General features: G+C 29.9%; 2 protein-coding genes across 3 annotated transcripts; both read right to left on the reverse strand.

Annotated features, from left to right (window-relative positions):
* Positions 1–4,463: 4,463 nt before the first annotated feature.
* Positions 4,464–5,782, reverse strand: LOC108347231 (transcription factor MYBS3). Of its 2 annotated transcripts, none has more exons than XM_017586394.2 (3): positions 5,358–5,782; positions 4,985–5,181; positions 4,464–4,897 (listed from the first exon to the last, which is right to left on the reverse strand). In XM_017586394.2, exons 1-3 carry the CDS (start codon positions 5,629–5,631, stop codon positions 4,664–4,666), a joined length of 705 nt encoding a protein of 234 aa, XP_017441883.1. In that variant the 5' UTR covers positions 5,632–5,782; the 3' UTR covers positions 4,464–4,663. The 2 variants fall into 2 exon arrangements, with proteins under 2 accessions (XP_017441883.1, XP_017441882.1); XM_017586393.2 differs by having other exon boundaries at positions 4,464–4,900; positions 5,358–5,781.
* A 9,983-nt stretch (positions 5,783–15,765) lies between these two features.
* LOC108346870 (inactive protein kinase SELMODRAFT_444075) lies at positions 15,766–19,897 on the reverse strand. Its single transcript, XM_017585928.2, has 9 exons — positions 19,050–19,897; positions 18,572–18,726; positions 18,371–18,465; positions 17,246–18,270; positions 16,929–17,089; positions 16,746–16,822; positions 16,504–16,651; positions 16,192–16,341; positions 15,766–16,097 (listed from the first exon to the last, which is right to left on the reverse strand). Exons 1-9 carry the CDS (start codon positions 19,234–19,236, stop codon positions 16,062–16,064), a joined length of 2,034 nt encoding a protein of 677 aa, XP_017441417.1. The 5' UTR covers positions 19,237–19,897; the 3' UTR covers positions 15,766–16,061.
* Positions 19,898–20,232: the final 335 nt, after the last annotated feature.

Raw genomic sequence — 20,232 nt, forward strand, 5'->3', positions numbered from 1 at the left:
CTCCAGTACGTGGTGATAAACCCACAGAGGGACAATCATAGCATGGGTAACCAACCAGCCATTCATTATATGTACCTGATTCAAATTTTACAGACATGACAAAACGCATTGCAGGAACTTTAACAAAGCCAGAAGGGGTTTGGTTTGATGTTTTTGGCATCTGATGCATTTGATTTAAATCGCTTGTTCATCATTTAAGCACAAGCATGTGCTGTCATATCATCGGTCTAAGAATGAATGGTGGCAAGCCCAGTGACGTTGGTCTCTTCCAAATCCAATCACTATTCAGCAGGTTACTTCTTCCACATTTTTGTTCATTCACATTTCAACATCAACCAAAAGGGAATCGTCAGTGGTCCCCTTCATTTATTTCCATATTTTAACAAAATCATGAACCAGAAGATCCCTCCCATTGGCCCAAAATATTCTACCTTCTTTCACTATAACAAATCCTTACAATGCATTTTCTTTTTAATATCTTCATATTTCAACTAGATACCCACGTTTAATTCTTACACAGATCATCAATTTTACTTCATAAATTCAAATAATTTCTCGTTTATGAGCTGTGATTAACCCAGTTTTTATTTGCATTTTACTTTTTATGCTATAGGTGATATTTTGTGACGTTCGTGGAATCTAACTTAATGGTATGTGGTAACTAGCTAGGCCATGAGTGACATGATTGCATATTTAAAATGACATTGACAGAAGGAGGAACAAGGTAGGCGTCTATGGAGAACACGGCAGCATTTATTTTTCCCCAAGGAAAAAGGTGGTCCTTCAATGATATTCCTTTATCCATGTCATGCTTATGAATGTTGAACATAATTCCACTACCATGTTTTTCTTACGGAGCTTATCTTACTTTTCCTTTGTACCCATTACCATAATTTTATTAATTTAAACACTGATTTTACATTTTAGTAAGTTTGTTTTCTTTTGTTACTATCAATATGTACAAATTTAAAAATGCATATTGAAAATCTCATACAAACTTATGACTTTTTTTGGTAGGGTCATCCTTTTCATGATAAACTTCATATAATGCAACAATTTCACCCAAATACTTATCTACCTACTTAAAGAAACATTATTGATTAAATAATTTATTGTATTTTCTTTACAATTGCATTATTTTGTAAAGTTAGTTAGTTATGTTGTGGAGTTAGTTAAACTAGTTATAGATTTGTTTATTTTCTACTTTCTATTCTCACGTTACTGAAAGTTCATTTTCTTCCTATTAATTTTACATTTTCTTTTCTTTTCCTTTGATAATTTTCTAGGTACAGCCATAAACAACAACACTTTCCTTATTTGTGTCACTTGATCCTTATGTTTTAGAATAATTAATCTTCATCACATACACTGTAAACATATCATTACCATTAAATTTAAGTGAAATAACTTTAATGACATGTATTATATTATGATTAAAAAAAAGGTTAAAGGTGTTTTTAGTCTTTTAATTTAAACGAAAAAAATATAATTCATCCATATTTTAAATTTTAATATATTTATATTTTTTCGGACAATTTAAATATAAGATGCATTTTGAAACAAATAAATAATTTTTATTTAAAATTTTAATATACAAAATTATCAGAATAATTTTATAAAATTTAATAATTCGCTTGGTTAAAATCCATTCCACACACACAATTAATTACTAAAGTAAATGCTAAGCATCCTATCTATGTAATGGCTAAGAAAATCAAAGTAAAAAACAAAAAAGCATTTATTAAAAAACATTTGCTGTTTAAAAAATTATATAGGCGCAGACCTAAAAGTTCAAGAATTCAAGATTCAAGAAGCGCGTTAACAACTCCAATAACACTTTCATACGAACTTCACCACAATTACGCCATTCAACATGAAGCCTTCTCTCACTTAACCTCTATAATCAAATTATTCATGACGCCAGTTTCTCAATTTTTTTTCTACTGATATTCTCGTTATTTATCAATATATATATTATTGAATTGTATTATACTCTAAGTCAATTAGATAATTTTGTGTCACAATATTTCCTTTGTTATAATTTATAAATAAATTTAGAGTACAGACAGATGAAACCTAGGTTGTATTAATATTCTTGGTAAGTAGTTTTACTTTCAAAGTTCAAGCTAATAATACTATCTGAGAAATTGAAGGGAAAAAGTGCTTCCACAGAATTTAATGTTAAGAAACACGATGGCATCTAATGAATTCTTTGACGCAACACCTCGTGAATGGATCTTACAAAAAAAGCAGAAATTAATATCAGCTTTGAGGACAGAAAGAAAGTCCCAGAAGGGTTTGTTTGGCATATATTATCTGCAGAATCTTGTGGACGCGCTTTTATTTCCCTTATTTCCTTATCCTCACATCTATAATCAACACGAGTATACATATGATGATATTCTTCAGTTTCTACACACGGAATAATATACATTCTATCATCAAGGATATTAAGATTAAAAAGTTAATTAAACAAACAGTCCAACATCTAATCTTTGATTGTTTACACTTTCCTATCAAAGTATAAAACGAAGAAAAAACATATCTGGTTGACAATAACATCAAAACGAGAAAGTCGTCATATATATATCAGATAAGCGAGTGAAAAAACATGAAATCAAGAATCTGTAAAAAGTAATGGAAATAAAAGGAGATGGAGAATTTGGCTGATTTAGGAGTGTTGTTGATTTGTTTTGGTTAATTTATGGTGGAGAAGGGTGGTAGCAGTGAAGACAAAAATGTCTGTGTTGATGTGGGGGGCCATATGGTTTGTTCTGAAAAGCATGAGTCTTTTTCTGCACATCGACATCATTTTGAATGTGAATTGTGATGTGAGAGGAAGCATATGGTATATGGTGCCAATGCTGGTATCTTGGGGTATATATAGATAATGTGCATGAAAGGGATTGCCCTTCTGCTCACTTCCAAACATGTTAATTGCTCATCACATCACAAAAGAAAGTTGTTACTCATTAATTGTACTCAGAATGATACACACGAAGTTGCTAGAAGAAAAACTTTATGAATACGTACGAATTCTTCATCAGATCTTAAGCACTTTTTGCTACTGATTTTGTTATATTATGAAAAATTAAGATGATCTGACTGGAGTCACCGAAATTTCTCTTGCAATGTGCAGCAGTGAAAGACTCTAAAACTTTGACAGTGTAGAAGAAATCTGAAATATTTACAGAATGGGTGTGATCTGTTGTCAAATGTCAAACACTGAAAACTACTGATTAACAACTTAGTCTTCAACTTGCAGTGCAATGCACGTTCTACTTTTCTTCTGTTTATGGACAAAAAAATGGTTAAGTTCTCTGACATTACTAAAGCCAATAGTAATAACTATTGAATTTCCAATCATTTCTTCTTCCAGAAACCAAATTTGCCTTATCAAAACCTTTGCATATGCATAATTTGTATATGCACTTTTATATATAAATATGATATTTATGCACATTGTCTGACGAGATAAGCAATTGATAAATAATATCACGATAACTTTGTTTAGATCCGATTTCAATAAAAGTGTAAAAAAAGTTGAATCAAATTCTTCGGGGGATAATTAGTTTGGTTTCATCAAAAAAATTAATTGATCCGTGTGAATTTGACTGAAAAGCTGTTTTAAGGATATCTTGTAAAAACACCGATGCTATATTTAAAAAAAAAAAAAACAAATCCGTATTTTTTTATCTAAATTTTGAATTTTCTGTATGTTCAAGATAAAATATGAATTACACGTCAAATGTCATTAATGAGCAAAAGAGAATATTTATTTAAGAATAAGAATATCTTGTTTGCCGTTCTTTATCTGATGTTAACATGAGTGAAGATGATGAGTTTTTTTTCTTTATAAGAATTAGAAAAACTGTAATATGCCGTACTTATTCTTTTTAGGTCAACCTTTTTCTATCTTAATAACAATTATGGTATTTTTTTTTCTGGAATTTTTACCTAATGATATTTCTTTTTCCATTTCGCACATCACTTTATTTACAAGGAAAAAGTTGTGTCATGTGTCATCTCTTTTGTCTGATCTATATCAGGATATAATCTGCAATATTGAGTTTTGAGCTGTTCCTTTTAATTCCATTGATGTTCTTGAATTTCTAGCTTCTCTTTATTTATCTCTTCTAATTTACTTATACAAGACTTATACTCAAAAACGAGGTTGATGAGTACTCCTTGCTCATAAAGCAATGATCCAAAAGTGTTTGATATTTGGGCTTCCTGTGGTTAGTTATTCTTTCTTTCACTGAGTTCTTTACTTAACAAACATTAGGGATATTCTTGATAATGGTTTTGATTAAGCAAAAAGGCAGAAGAAAAACTTACTTATTGAAGTCTAAACACTATTTAATCAAACTCATTAATCACTTGGTCGAATTTGGATTCCACAGAGATTTTATTTGCATATAAATATGTGGTATAATTTTAGTCAACTATTATATATATATATATATCTTGAAGGGATCTGATTATTCCATAGATAATAGGGAGTAATAACGACTATCACTACAATTGCTGCAAAGAACAATGTGTTTCTTTGACCATATGATCTTCTTCCACATGAGTTTATCACAGTTGAGAACAGATAAAAGGGTACATTAATTCCTGAGAGAATTTTTATATGTATTTATATAACACATGACTGATGAAGTCACACTAATTGTCCCAAGCAGGAACGAAGAGTAAGCTCCAGATTAGGAACTTGATGAGGGCAATTTTCAAGCTTTTCTTGCTTCTTATAATCCGATTTGCTTTCTTGTTGAAAGTAGGTTATGCGCCCTAGCAACGACAAAGTCGCATCACTATTCTTAACTTCACATTTCGAATCATCTTTTTTATGATAACCCGAAACTGAATTACAACCTCCTACGTTGTTGCTACCGACCTGCTAAAGTAGAAGGAAAAGAGAAAAAGTAAATAGCTTTTCAGTGTAAAGAGAAACATAAACATGGTTAATTTTTTGCATATGTACCACGTCAAAGAGACTAGAACGTCGCTTCTTCTTATCTATAGTTGCCAATCTAAGAAAGTACTTCTGAGCATGGCTTGCCACTTGTGTTGGAGTTCTTGTGGTCACAAAGTTTCTGGAGATTCCCCTCCAATCACCCTTTCCCAGCTTCTCCAGTCCGACAAGGAATATTCTGTGTTCCTCTTCTGTCCATGGCACTCCTGATAGATATGCATAACACCAATGTTAGATATTATTCGATGAAATGGTAGATACTATGTAGCTAAGAATCGAGGAAAAGTAGTCTAAAAGATTTTCCCGGAAGGTTGGAAAGATGAAAAACAACAAAAAAACATAAGAAAGAAGATTGAAAGAAGAAAGAAACATAACGATATACCTTTCTTCCTCTCTTGAACACGACCTATGAGACCATCTGATAGATACCCAAAAGAGGTTCGGTCAGAGTTTTCATCGATGGTTATTCTTGAAGAAGAAAATGAGGAAGATGATGAAGAGGGTAAGGAGTCCATGCTGAAGCTTTTCTTGATGGTAACACAAGTGTCTAATTGCACGCCAAAGAGACGAAGTCCAACGAAAGAAGAGCCTCTCAAAGATGTGCAGGTCCTTGAATTATGCCCTATAACTCCACAATGCGAGCACTTCCTCCCCATTTTCTCTTCACCAGATTCAGATTTTCTGAAACCCCCTCAAATCAAAAACCAAACTTTATGATGTATATGCATGTAATTAGTGTGTGTATGTTAGAGAGAAAGAAAGAGAGAAAGAGAGAGAGAGCAGAAAAATGGTTTGGTTTGAAGGTATATATGATGATGATGGAGTAATGTGTGGGGTTAATGAAAATGTAGTGACACCCACGAAATTTTATTGGATGGATATTTTTACAACTTTTTCCTTGTTATAAAAATAAAAATAAAAAAATCATAAAGATAGGGATACCTTATCTTATTTGGAGCATTTATGTCCTCTGGGACTACACAGGATCCCTCTATCCAACCTTCAACTTATTTTATGATTAATGGATATAATGATATTGTAGCAGAGTAATTTATAGAACTCTCTTTCTTCTATATGGTCTAATTAACTTTACCATAAAAACATATATATATATATATATATATATATATATATATATATATATATATATATATATATTCTTCTCTTGGTAGACTTAATTAAGGTGCCACGTAATTAACTACTTGTTTTTCTTTTAATTTGTTCCATGCATATTCTTGTTCAACACATGAATATTGAATTAGAGTGTAAAAGCAAGACTATCAGGAATTTCTCTTCATTCAATCAAGGTTGGTCTTTGTATGACTCAAGAAATTATATATATATATATATATATATATATATATATATATATATATATATATATATATATATATATATATATATATATATATATATATATATATATATATATATATATATATATATATATATATGTATATGTATGTATGTATGGAGAGGAAGACTTTGAAAGTTGTCTCCGTCAACCAAAATTTCATTATTCGAAGGGACTTGCAAAACGCATATCAAATTCACACTGTTATTTAAAAACGTGAAGTGAACGTGATGAAATCATAAAACTATTCTGACTTTCCAGATAAATTTATACACAAACCATAATTTACTTCTTCTGAAAACTTATTGTTTATTTATATAATGAAAATATAATATTTTTTAATAATTTAATTAATTAACTAATTAAATTGGATCGATAATTAGGTTCACTTTAACTCTTTTTCTGTTATCCCAACTCATAGATTACGACAAACTTTAAGGTATTTAGGCAGTATATTCTTGGTAATACTGTTCAAAGTCAAAACACTAAACCATTTTGTGGGTTGGTCTGTTTATTCAAAGATTTGATAGTAGATTAATTTCATTGCAAGAGGGTCATATTTTCTTACTTGTTTCATAGTCATAGTTGCAATTGTTATTGTAATGGTTTTGTTTATGTATTTTCGTACAATCAAGCAATTAAAAAAATAAATACATACATAAGTTGCAAGAGAAGAAAAACATCAAGAAAGAATAGTATTTCTAGTGAGATACCAAGTAAAGTCGCTTATTAATTAACTATAAAGAGTAAGGTAGCTTATTAACTCTTTATTTAATAGTGTTATTTTGTTGATAAGTCACTTTTTTTTACAAATTAAATTTTAAAAAAGTTATTAAATGCATCTCGTTAATTGTCCTATATTTACTTTTTTATTTTCTGTGTTGGATGATTATTGGTATTATCATATAACACCAATTGTTTAAGTTTGTCAATAAGCTCTAACGTCAGAGCATACAGTTACCTAAATTCAAAAGCAGATTAAATAAAATCCATGTTAGTTTTTCTCTAAACTATTAAACACATCACATCAAGAATTGCAAATATAAAAACTACAAAAAAAATAACACATTAAGAGAAAAACATATGCATATGGTTACAATTTACAAATAATTAAGCAATGAACATATCGCTCAAATCAGGGTTTTCTGCCGTTTGAAAAATAACTATCGAGAATTCTCACCTTGAATTGTTTAACTCGAACATAGAATAATAAATTCATTCTATGTTATAAATATAACTTACTAACGACTTTTTATTAATTCCTTTTCTTATTGAGTCACATATATGCTGTTGTCTCATTTATTTTTTTCTTTACATTTCTAGTTATTTTCACATATATTAAATTCGGCTAATCTAAACTTAAATTTGAGCTGGACTTTTAAATTTTGGAGTTTGCATTATCATAATGAATAATTGGTATTTTCTACTTTCTATGTTTAGTTCACAAATATAAAATAAGTAAATTTTGAGTTTTTTTTTTCTTTCAAATCATTTTTCATTCTTATCAAATAAGTAAATTTTGGTTTTATTAATAGTTACCGTAAGCTTGTCTCTTACTAGTTTAATTATATTTGAGGTAACTTATGTATATGTAATCATGAATTAGACTCTTCAGGAATAATAAACGTGAGTCTTACATTAAACAGAATTAAATATCATATAAGAAAAAAAAACTCCTAAATATAATGTTTAAGATTTTAGATTAATAGTAATGTGAATGTGTCTTGTTAGATTCAAGTCATATTTATATATTCACACTCTAATAATCATTATCCAAAAAAAAAAATACAAAACTCATCAATTAGAAAATAAACTAAGACTATGCTTGCTATATATTATTATTAGTAGGTGTGCATTATATACCCAAAAAAAACGTAGAAAAGTTCTCATACTTTTACTTAGAATTTGATTAATTACTTTTCTCATCATTTATAATTTCTATATATACTCATTATTTTAAGTATTGTAAGGAAAAGAAAAACTTATAAATTTAATATTTTAAGGTTTTGAGTTAGAATAATATTAATATTTTATGTATAAACTAAACTCGTGTCTTAATGATATATATTATTGGACTATATTATGTTTTTTAGTGATTTTTTTCGAAAGATAAATCGAAATCTATATTTTATTTAAAGAAATGTGGTAAAAGAAAATATATATATATATATATATATATATATATATATATGTGATAAATACTGTGATAAGAGCATAGGGAGACAGAAAAAGAAAGTGAAAAGGAATGATAGAAGCATCATGCAAAATCTGTTCTTGCCATGGATATAAGACATTAATTTCTCCATTATTTAGAATGACTAAATAAAGAAGTGATTCTTGATGAGGACATTCCTAATATATGAATAAAGTTGGGAAATGAAAGCAGAAAAAATAGATAATTAATTATTTACCTTGATGAAGCTAGGTTTTTCCTACTAACCTAGCTAGCCATTTTAATATCATTATTGTATATCGAGGCTTAAGAAATTGAGTCGAGAAGAGTGAGCATTAGTAGAACTTGAGTTAAAAGCAAGTTGTAGCTTTCTTTAAGCTTTCAATTCATGAGAAAGACGACACATCCATATATGCTCTCATCTAACTCAGACTCATTTGGCATTATCACACAAAGGAATCTTCTTCAATGTTCTTACCAACCTTAATTATTTTTTACAATTTCAACTTCTTCATAACCATCACAAAATATTATAATTTATCTCCAATCACCCTCTAAATATTACTTAATATAGTACCTTTTCATGTGTACTAAATACTACTTTACGTATTTTTAATGCTAACGATCTATATCTTGTTAGATCAATCAATCTCTAAAAGACGAGTTCCTTAATTGAGTGGCTAATTAATTATAGATATTATAGATATTATTTATTTCCACTCACACTCAAACGCCAAAAGTCATGCATATGCATATAAGAGTGCGCCACTAGAAAGTTGCATCCAATAAGAAAGTGTTTGATGAAAATTTAATTCATGGTTTCTTGAAGTAGAAAGATCAGTTTTTTCATTATGATTTTGGATGAGTATAATTACTATAGTATATAATTTTAGTGAAAGTACGATTTGCATATAAATAGCTTGTGTTAAAATATTATAAAATTATCCAATTCTGAGAAGGCATGGATACACTATTTGCTCCTCTTTTTACCAAATTGGACCATCCACTTGATCATATATATTGGATTTGGAAAAGGACAACGGCTAAAGAACGGGGTAGGTTACTTCACAGGTCAGAATCAATCAAGGATATTCAGAATATATATACGTGAAAATATTTATCAAAAATAATTTCAAATATATATATATATATATATATATATAATATTCTCAATCATTTAACAATCTTTCTAAGTGTGTTCCTTACTCATCAGAATCGGTTATTAAGAGGAATTTTCATTTTTTATATCATTAAGTTATTTTTTAGGAGATTCACTGATAAAAGATAATATTAATAATATTAATGAGATATATATATATATATATATATATAATATTAATAATATTAATACATATATAAAAAAATTGATAATATTAATGGGATATGAATCAAATTAGAAAAAAAAAATATTAACTTTAACCCCTTAAAATATAGGTCTTATTTCTTATATGTTTTTTAACTCTCTTTTTTTCAGTTTTATATAATATAAGATTTAACAAGTGTTTACTTTGATTAGTGACACTCACAAAAGTTCTTTTATTAATTCGTATAAAAGAAATCTTAAAACATTAAATTTATAGGTTTTATTCTTTTATATGTTTTTAAACTTTTTCATTTTTGTACAAGATGATATTTAATGTTTATTTTGATTAGTGTCAAAATGGAAAATTCTTCAATTAATTAACATAAGAGAATTTTGTTTTTACAATTACCTTTTGAAGGAAGAAACTAGGACAAAACAAATTTATATAAAAATAAAAAAATACTTAATTCAAAGTTTTAAAAATAAATTTATTGGTGTACTAATTATATATTATTCATCTTATTCATTTTTATTCAATATTCACTATCAACTCATCTTGAATATTTCTACATGTAATTTGTTTTTATTTCTGTTATATTTATCACCAAGTTAAATCCTCTAGTATAGGAATGTATGGATGAATTTTGATCCTCTCATCCTAAACCAAACAAATCCTTTTCAAATGTTCTTTACTTTCCCCTCCCATAGTCACATTATCTTAAAGAAGTTGTTAGCTTTCATGAAAACTTTTTATAACTAAAATCGCAATTATTTACTTACTTTTTTCGATCATGACCAACCTTACTATATCTCAGAAAAATATTATAGCAGAACTGTGCCACTTTAGCTGAAAAGATAGATTGCATCACTAAAATATTACACTACTAGAATGAAGTTTTCAACTTAATAATATCCAATGCTAAAGCACTTTTAGTTATTTTCCAAATATAAATGTAAATCTAAATTTCACAAATCGAAGGAAGTATCTTATATAAATTGGATTTAGGGTTTATTGTTATTAACTTGCAATTTTGTTGTATTTTTTTCATTTATCCATCAAAACAAAAAAACAACATTGAATTTCCTAGAGCTATAGTTGCATAAGATAGATTAGTACTGGTAGGAGTAGCCCTACCTACAACTTTTAAGCAAATGGTGGCACCACTTGGCGGAGGCGAAGGATCACTGTATGCATACTTTATGTTTGTTATAATGACAATCATTCAATTTTCTAATACATGATTCCTCCAAGTGCCTTTCTAATTTTCAAAGAGGTACTCTTCCTAGTAATCGCTTTCTGTAAAGTCAAAAGCAACATGGAAAATTTCCCAACAATCATTGTGCAAATCAGGAAACTGGGTCTTCTGCATTTCATACAAATATAATCAAATATCAAATTTCCTTCTTATTGCAATCATTTCAATAGTTTATAGCTGGTCACTTCATCGTATCGGTTAATCAGTATCACTGTTGGATCTATCGAGAAGGAGGTTCCCTGTGGATTACAGGGGCACCAATAACATCTGAGCCAACTATAAAAGAGATCAACATCACTTTTTACCCAAAATCTTAAGATAATGAGTTAACGGTTTTTCACCTTTATCCAGTCTTCTACTTTCTCGTTTCTTTTCAATTTGGATTCCCAACACAACTATATACCTTAATCACGTTCAATAATCATATACTTTAAGTGTGTAATTATCACTGAGATACTGCTAATGAATACATGAAATGCACAGTGAGATTCATATCTCTCTCTCTCTCCTTGCATGGTGTAACACAACTCACTCATCTTTGAAAAAAATTAACACAAAAGAATTGATGAATTTTATATCATGACTGACACACATTGAGAAACATAAAAGAAGGTTAGAAACAGTAATTGTGTCTACTTTTATCTAGGATAAACAATAAAAAAAAGTGACAACTAAAAGAAGACAAGTTAAAGGTCGTGAGATAAAATAGACCACTGCAATGACAGATTGAAGAACAGTGTAGATAATTAACAGGTCCCCGCGTTCCGTATCATATATATATATATATCTAACTTTCTACTAATTACAGCTCATTAATTCTAAATAGAAAATTTGTCTGTGATAGATATTGATTAGTCCAAAAAGAAACATGGAAACAAGTCTGCATTATTGAGTGGTGAAGTTAACACAGAAATATAGAATGCATATACGTTTACATCTGTTTATTGTTTCCCAAAGATTCCACACATGTTTCAAGGATTTAATATCAGAAACAGTTCTTTTCTTAAACTATTATTTTGTCACTCTCTTCTAAATAATCAATTATTTGTGCCTGGTTCAATGATAAACAAGTAATTTTTGCTTAAAAGATGTTACTATTTCCCACAACTTACTTGTACAGAAATTGAAAATGTGTGTTTCCTTTTATCAGACGTATAAAATCTTTCACACTTTGTATAAGAATAAAAGAATCTAACTAGAAAAGAAATTCATGAGAGCCAGCTGTTATGAACTGGTTCTAGAGCTTCGTTTCATATACGTTGTGATTGTCGCATAAAACTAATCAGTGGATCGACCCAGTGATGCACTGTACGGACGTTTTTAACACAAAACATCATTTTCTGGCACCAACTTTGCTGTTTGAGTGTGGAAGAGCTGCTGAATTATCTTCTTTTAATTTGTTTTTCATTTTCATTCTTATTCTTATTCTTTACAGAAATACCTATCACAATGAGTTAGGTTTCTTGTGTGATTATCAACTATATGCTATCTTTGTCATTAGACAGTCTAATCTCGTTTTAAGCAATATACAAAAACTTTGTTTTCGTGTTGAAAGTTTCCTATCAATTTCGAGAATATATGTAGATAAAAATCTCTTTATAAACTAATTTTATAAAAATAAAATAAATTTAAAATTCTCTTCTTAACATATTATTAAAGTTTTAACTATAACTTTTTATACAAAATTATATGTTAAGAAAAAAAGATTGCATATTTTCTTTGGTTTTGATTATGAGATAAAAAATTAAGCAATTATTCGTCTTGGATTTCAGAGTTGTACTTCAATAAGAGAATAATTTTATATGCAGATAAGTTTAAGTAATTGATAGCTTTTTGTTCAGAAGTTAATCTTGGTGATGGATAAAAACACAGCATATTGTAAAAGATAATAGAAAGAAATGAGACAAAAATAAAGTAAAAGTGAAATGTTATAATTAGAATGGTATATTATAAAGTGGTTAAGAATTTATTCACAATCGTTTAATTTTTTTTATGCGCGTTGTATACAGGATGACATATAAATTGGTATTTGCAAATTTATCTACTTAGTTTTAATGTTTACAAGAAATATTTTAAGTTATTGGAAATAAATGTGAATGAGGATAAAAGAAAGTATATAAATGATTTTTTTATTTAAATTATTTTATACTCTAATTTATTTGATACTTTAGTTTACAATTGATATGTTATAATTTCTTTATTATTGTTAAGTGGAGGGAAAAATGTATGTACTTTTAAGATGTTTATAATATGATTTTTTTTATTTGATTTTTATTTTAATAAAAAATTATTTAATAAATATTTGAATAGTTACTCATCTAAATGTAGATATATCCGTTATTCTATGATAATAAATTATTATGTGATAAAAATTATTACAACATGATTATAAGTTTTTACTTTAATTGGTATATGGAGGGTTTTGTATAAGTTTCAATAGAAAAGTTTCAACCACAATTATTAATAATTTATTAAGTTATACAAATTGATATATAAATTCTGACAAGTTTTTAGTCTAATAACAACTGATGATTGTTTATTGGAAGGAAAAAAATTGTGATTTTACAAACTCAATGGATAAAATCTACAATAAATATAAAATAAATAATTTTTAGCAAATATAGTATTTGTATTTTAATTGTCTTTGTATTAATCAGAAAAATATAGGTAAGTATATGATAATGCCCACAAAGCTGGAAATTTTGTTTATACATGTTTTTAAATTAACTAACTAAAACATTTATTTTAAAAAAATAAAAAATTAAGAAAAGTTCAAAATTTAATTTTATATACACTTATACTTTTTATTTAAAATTAAATTATTTTAAAAAAAATGTATTTACTTATGCTTTGCGGTATAATTATTTGAATTTAATTTTTAAGAATATTAGCTTATTTTATCCTAATATTGTATCATAAAATTTTATTTCAATTACACTTTAAATCGATATTAAAAAATATTTATTTTCAAATACAATTCTCCGCTTTATCAAATACACTAAATATTTATCTTCAAATTTTTAAGATATATATATATATATATATATATATATATATATATATATATATATATATATATATATGTGTGTGTGTGTGTGTTTTTTTGGAAAACATTTTCAAAACCACTCTCAAAAATTGAGTCTTTAGTTGTCAAATATTAAAAGAGAAAATGAATGAAAATAACGTGAAGTATTCTAAGCCATCAAGTCCAGCGAGCTCAAAGTTTCAAGCCGCATCCTTCTACTTGGCCCAACTTCAAATGGAGTTGATCCGAGTTAAGTTGGGCCAGAATTTGTTGATTGAGAAAGAAAATGGATGTTGGGCTGGAATGTTGAACTAATATTTATTTTATTTTCTTCCTCGGTTATGTATCATTATTTTTATGTTAAAATTTTAAAATTGATAGTAGGATTTTTGAATAAAATAGAACCATCAAAATTCTTTAAAGTTATTATTTATTTTTTAAATAAAATAATTTATTTCATTATAATGTGTATATATTGGTTAAACAAGTTTTACAATCATGTTAGATGACTTTATTCTTACAATGATTACACGAATCTAGCAACATATATTAGATGGATCTATTCATATACATATTATATGAGTTTATTAATACGCATTAAACAATTTTATTTATTTTATGATTAGATGAGTCTTGCAAAATAGATTAATTGAATTTATTTATATATTGATTACACGAGTTTAGCAATACACATTAGAAGAATGTTCATACGTTGATTAGACAAATCTAACAATATATATTAGACGAATTTGTCAATGATCAGCGAGTGTGACAATAGATATTAGACCAGTTTATTCATATATTGATTTATATTTTTAGTAATTTTATTTTACATCTTTTTACCTGTCATTTATATTTTTAAAAGTTCTACTATATGTTTTTATATATATTTTATCCTTGTATTTTTAGAAAGTCTATTATATATATTTTTACAAATATATTATTTTTTAAACCTATAAATCATTTTCACTTTTGATTTTATTTTAAACTTAATTATAAACTTAAAAATATTTATTTATTTTCTAAACTTCCATATCTCTTTTAATAAACACACAAACAAACACCATTTAATAGACACGGATCTAAAACTAGTTAATTAATAAATAAAAATAACCATTCATATTCTAACATAAACAAGATTTATTATGCATATATAATATTAACAATTGATTTTCCCTTATAACATTCAAGTGTTGATTATTTACGAATGGGCCTTGTCCTCATCGGAGCCCAATTGGACCCATATAAGGATGTCATTCCTTTCCCTCCTCCAACATATTTTTTTACACACCTTTACTATTAACTGCATATTTTTTTATTTATTTCAATCGCTTTTTTAATTTAGTCCTTTCTAGTTTTCCACGCTGAGTGGCGAATCAATTTCCAAAGTTTTTGTCAAAATACTTAATATATTTTGGAACTAAATTTTCAAAATACTGTTTAAAAATGCATAGGTAGTTTAGTACCGAAATAAACATCAACATATTCATTTTGTTTAGATAAGGGATACTTTGAAATATTAATTAAAAATGAAGTATAGTACAACTATCAGAAAGAGTGGTGCAAAAAGTAACCATTGTCTTACTCATATCCATGAGCCCAACTATCAGGACCAAATGTTGAGCCCAAGCCCACTAAGTGAGAACTCTTATCGAACCAGCAGCAACAAGAGTAAATAATTGAAAAACGGAAGAAAGATTTAACGAAAACTGAAATGTTATGTACAATGAAATAAATAATTAACACCACTTCCAATTACGCTCCTCTCCACAAAATCGAAGATAATATTTACAGCATCGCTAAAAAATCTAACAGAAAAAACTAAGCTTTTTACAACGTAAATTCAGCTTCAAACTTCTGCATCCTCCTGAAATTTCTCACAAGACAATAATGTTGTCATTCTGATTATCCTTGTTCATGTTCGTGTTCTAGTTCTACGCTAATGTTCCTGGGAAATGGAAAATTGGATATGCAATCACAGTAGAATGTCACCTTCCAGCATCCTCAGCACCTACATATAACAAAAGATAAAACGGTGAGAATGAAAAAATGTTAAGAGAGAAATGTAATGATTCAACCATGAAGATGTTAATCGCTTTTCCAACCTGTGACATTCGAGGCCTTAAATGAGGATCCCGTCCAATGCATAAAGAGGAACATTGCAGCATGCGATGTACCTCTTGATCAACATAGCAGTTTCTTAAACTCGGATCTACTAATTTATAAATAGCTTGTTTTTCAAGCAATGGCCGTGCCTGTGCATCAGATTTAAAAAGATAGAATTGATTAAAGTAGATAACAACGATAACTTTAAACCTAACTCAACCCCTTTTAAAAAATTTACATTCAGTTATATATTTTAAATTCGTCTTATTGAATTTATCTTACTCGATTTGGGACTTAAAAATAAATGTTACCCATTCACTGAGACATTGTTGGCCTTTGGGGCGGTTTATATCCACTGCTTTTCTTCCTGTGATGAGTTCCAGCAGTACTATACCAAACGAGTACACATCAGCTTTTTCAGTAATTTGACCACTCTGAGCGTATTCTGGCGCCAAATACCTTTAAAGAAGAAAATTTTTCATCATCATAACCTTTTTTACAACTAATCAAAGGAAAAAGGGAGAAAAAGAAATTGAGTTTCATTTCCCACTACCCAAATGTTCCTATCACTCTGGTTTCCACACCCATGTCTCCATCTGGTTGCCACCTAGCAAGTCCAAAATCTCCCACCTAACATCAATCACACCAGTTACTTCACACATTGCATATAATAAAACATACCTAATACCATAATAACACTGCTTAGTACATTTCAAAATTGAAGAAAAAAACGTACCAAAGCTTCAAAATCATGAGTGAGGAGGATATTATTGGGCCTCATGTCACGGTGCACAATACAACCCACTCTACATTCTTCATGAAGGTATCTCAAACCACGTGCTGCTCCAACTGCAATCTTTTGTCTTGCAGACCATTCCAGAACATTCTGCTTTCGTCCTGCAAATCCAAATCATCCCTTAAAATTTCATTTTCTCTCATTGCTTAGGAAGATTTTCATGGAAAAATGTTCACACTGTGAAGGCCAACTACTGAAAAAACTATCTTAGATGTCATTGTTATCATAAGAAGTCAAGAAAATGCAGAGGAATTTACTGTAGAGATGAGAATCCAGAGAGCCATTGCAGATGTATTCGTAAACCAGCAATCTTCTTCCGTTCTCCACACAGAACCCAATTAGCATCACAACATTGCGATGTTGTGCACAGCTTAAGACCTCAACTTCTGAGCAAAACTCTTTATCTCCTTGAGTGCTGGCTAATTTATACTGTTTCACAGCAATGACTTGTCCGTCATGCAGAACTCCACGGTGTACGGAACCAAAACCACCTTCTGCCAAGAAGTTTGCTTGTGAAAAACCACCCGTGGCAAGCTGCAATTCAGCAAATGTAAACCACCTTGGTGGATTTCCAAACACCGGTGCCTTGTGCTGACAAATGGAGCACAGTGGAGGAGGGCCAGGAGGTGAACCTTTAGCTAGTGAAATTGCTTCTCTAACACTTTTGCTCAAGTTCACATCAATTTTACAGTTAAGCATTCCCAGTATAGGATCTTCATCCAACTTTGAGAATTTCTGAAGCAAAGCTTCATATGCAGTTGCCAAAGTCTTGTCGCTGGATCTTTGCACGTTGTCTTCATGCTTTGAGAAATCACCATCCATGCAAATCACATTCGCAATCCATGGCTGAAAATATGAACTCTTGGACGACATGCTAAGCTTTTCGCTCTCGGAGTCAGACTCAATATCCTCTAGGTTTGTCAGTCCCTCGTGAACGAAGGTGAAACCTCTCCTTTGTCTCTCATAGTTGTCAGAGTGAAAAAATGGGGAAGTAGCAGGATCTGAGCTTGATATTGATGATGTTCCAACATCAGTTGCAGTCAATGGTGGTGACCCTTGTTCAGGACTGCTAGCAGGAGTAACAGCTGGACCTCTGATTATACCTCCATGTCCAGTGTTCTCTTTCAAGTTTCTTCTGAGTTTCAATGGACAACCCATGTTCAGTTCCATCTTAGGTGAACTGTTCAAATTCAAGCGCAGAATCTTTGGCCTAGACCGCTTCATCATTACAATATTGCAATGCAGCTGCTCCATGCAGTATTTCTTTTCATGCTTCAACTTTCTGCAAATAGACAATCATCTTCGGTGTATGAGTAATTGGGAAAACTTCACAGATGTATCAAGCAACAACGCAGCCTTTAACAAAGAAAGTTAAAAATTACTTGTCCAATATAACCCAGCTTGACTCAACTCTCTTGGCCTCAGCGGCCACACCTCCACATGAAGAACCAGAAAGAATCTTCACTCTGATCTTTATCTGTGTAAATTGTTTGACAGTTTAGGAAAACCGAACACTAGACATAAAGAAAGAAAGAAAGAATATGCATATATGGAAGCTATTACAATGTTATGTATGTCCCAACCTTCTCTGGATCGTAAAAATCATGGAGTTGAAGCACTAACTGAGAACAGGATTTTGTTATAACTTCTTTCTGATCTGAAGCAGTTCCTAAACTGGATCTCCAATTACTGGAGGCACAGTCAGTGGTAAATCTTGAAAATCCCCATACCCTCTTGCCTGCAAATGCAGAAATTGTAGTCAGTTATGAACCTCGATACAAGAATGAGTAGAACAGGTTTCTGGATTGTTCAGATCTCTAGCAACGCCGAGGTCCTAAAGCCTTACATATTTGAAGGTTCAAAACAGAATTGCGTAGAATGTGCCAACCAGTGCCTCATTCTCTGTATTCATCTTCTAGTTTACTTTTTCTTTAACTCAGTTTTATAAAGCCATTAATGTGAAACTAAACTGAGTAATGTAACTAAGAAAGAGCCAAACCAATCAGATATAAATTAAAAGGAAAAAAAGAGAGAGAGGGAATGAAGAAAAGTAAGCAATACTTGAAGAAAGAGCCGGAATGACCACCAACAGCTTAATGCAATCCCCTGGTTGAACAACATGAGTCAAAGCCCACACCAGAGCAGTCCTTGAGATATCTCTGGAAGCTTTAACTGCAACCACAACCACTTTCCCGGTGGTTTCTGAGGTGCCCATCTCTTCTTCATGACGACCCTTTTGGCTGCTCATCTCAAATTCTCAACTTGGTAGGAGAATCAACCACCAAAAGCCATCTGAAACGCTGAATCAGCCAAAATATTGCAACTTTGCAGCGATGAACAGTGACAACAAACACCCTCGGAAACCAAGGTCTTTTTCTTTTGTGTTACCCAGAAACGAAAAAGTAGAAGGCCACACACTTCAAGGCACTTTAGTTAAACAACCTTCCAGTTAAAGCACAAGTGAAAATCCACGCTTAACAGTGACTCCACTGCTACAGAAGAAAGGACAGATTTTGTTACATTACATGACATAAAATTACAAACCAGGGATGCCCAATTCACGTTGAGTGCGTGAGACCATGGGAACAGAATCCATTACCCCATCCATCTCTTATTATTACCATTTTCTTCTGACATATTATGTATTATGATTGAGACAACAAGCGCCTTTGAAAATTGAAATTAAAAAAAGGGATCATTTCCAATCAAATAAGGACAGGAAGAAATGGACAGTTTTTAGGTGAGAGTGTAGAGACAAATTCTGTTCACTAATCCCAAAAATGAATGAAAAAGGCCCATGTCATGTTAATCATGTAAACCACCGAAGTTAGTTCCCTTCTTAGAAACCCAAAAAAGTTCAAGCCATTTCCGGTTACCGAAAATTATGAGATGAAAAAGGTAGTACATGAATGAGAGCAGTGTAAAATATGTCGCTTGAACCGAGGGAAATGGATATTAAAAGTACTAGTAGTATTATACTATGAGCAAATGATCACAAAGGTTTTGCTTAGAAATCACTCTCTATAGTTGTCAAATAGAGTGACATTGATGACACGACATGTGGATTTTTTTTTTAACTAAGTGGGGAGGTGCATCTTGTGCAAGTTACAAGGCATTGAACTAACTGAAGTCTTTGAAAATTCCAATTACAAAGATTATTTAATTTAGCAGTATTGAGCTCAAAATTACAGCTCAGTTGAAGTGAATTCCCACTCAACATTTGGCAGAAGAAGGTGCAATAAAT

This window comes from Vigna angularis, chromosome 1, assembly GCF_016808095.1.
Source record: "Vigna angularis cultivar LongXiaoDou No.4 chromosome 1, ASM1680809v1, whole genome shotgun sequence".
NCBI lineage: Eukaryota > Viridiplantae > Streptophyta > Magnoliopsida > Fabales > Fabaceae > Vigna > Vigna angularis.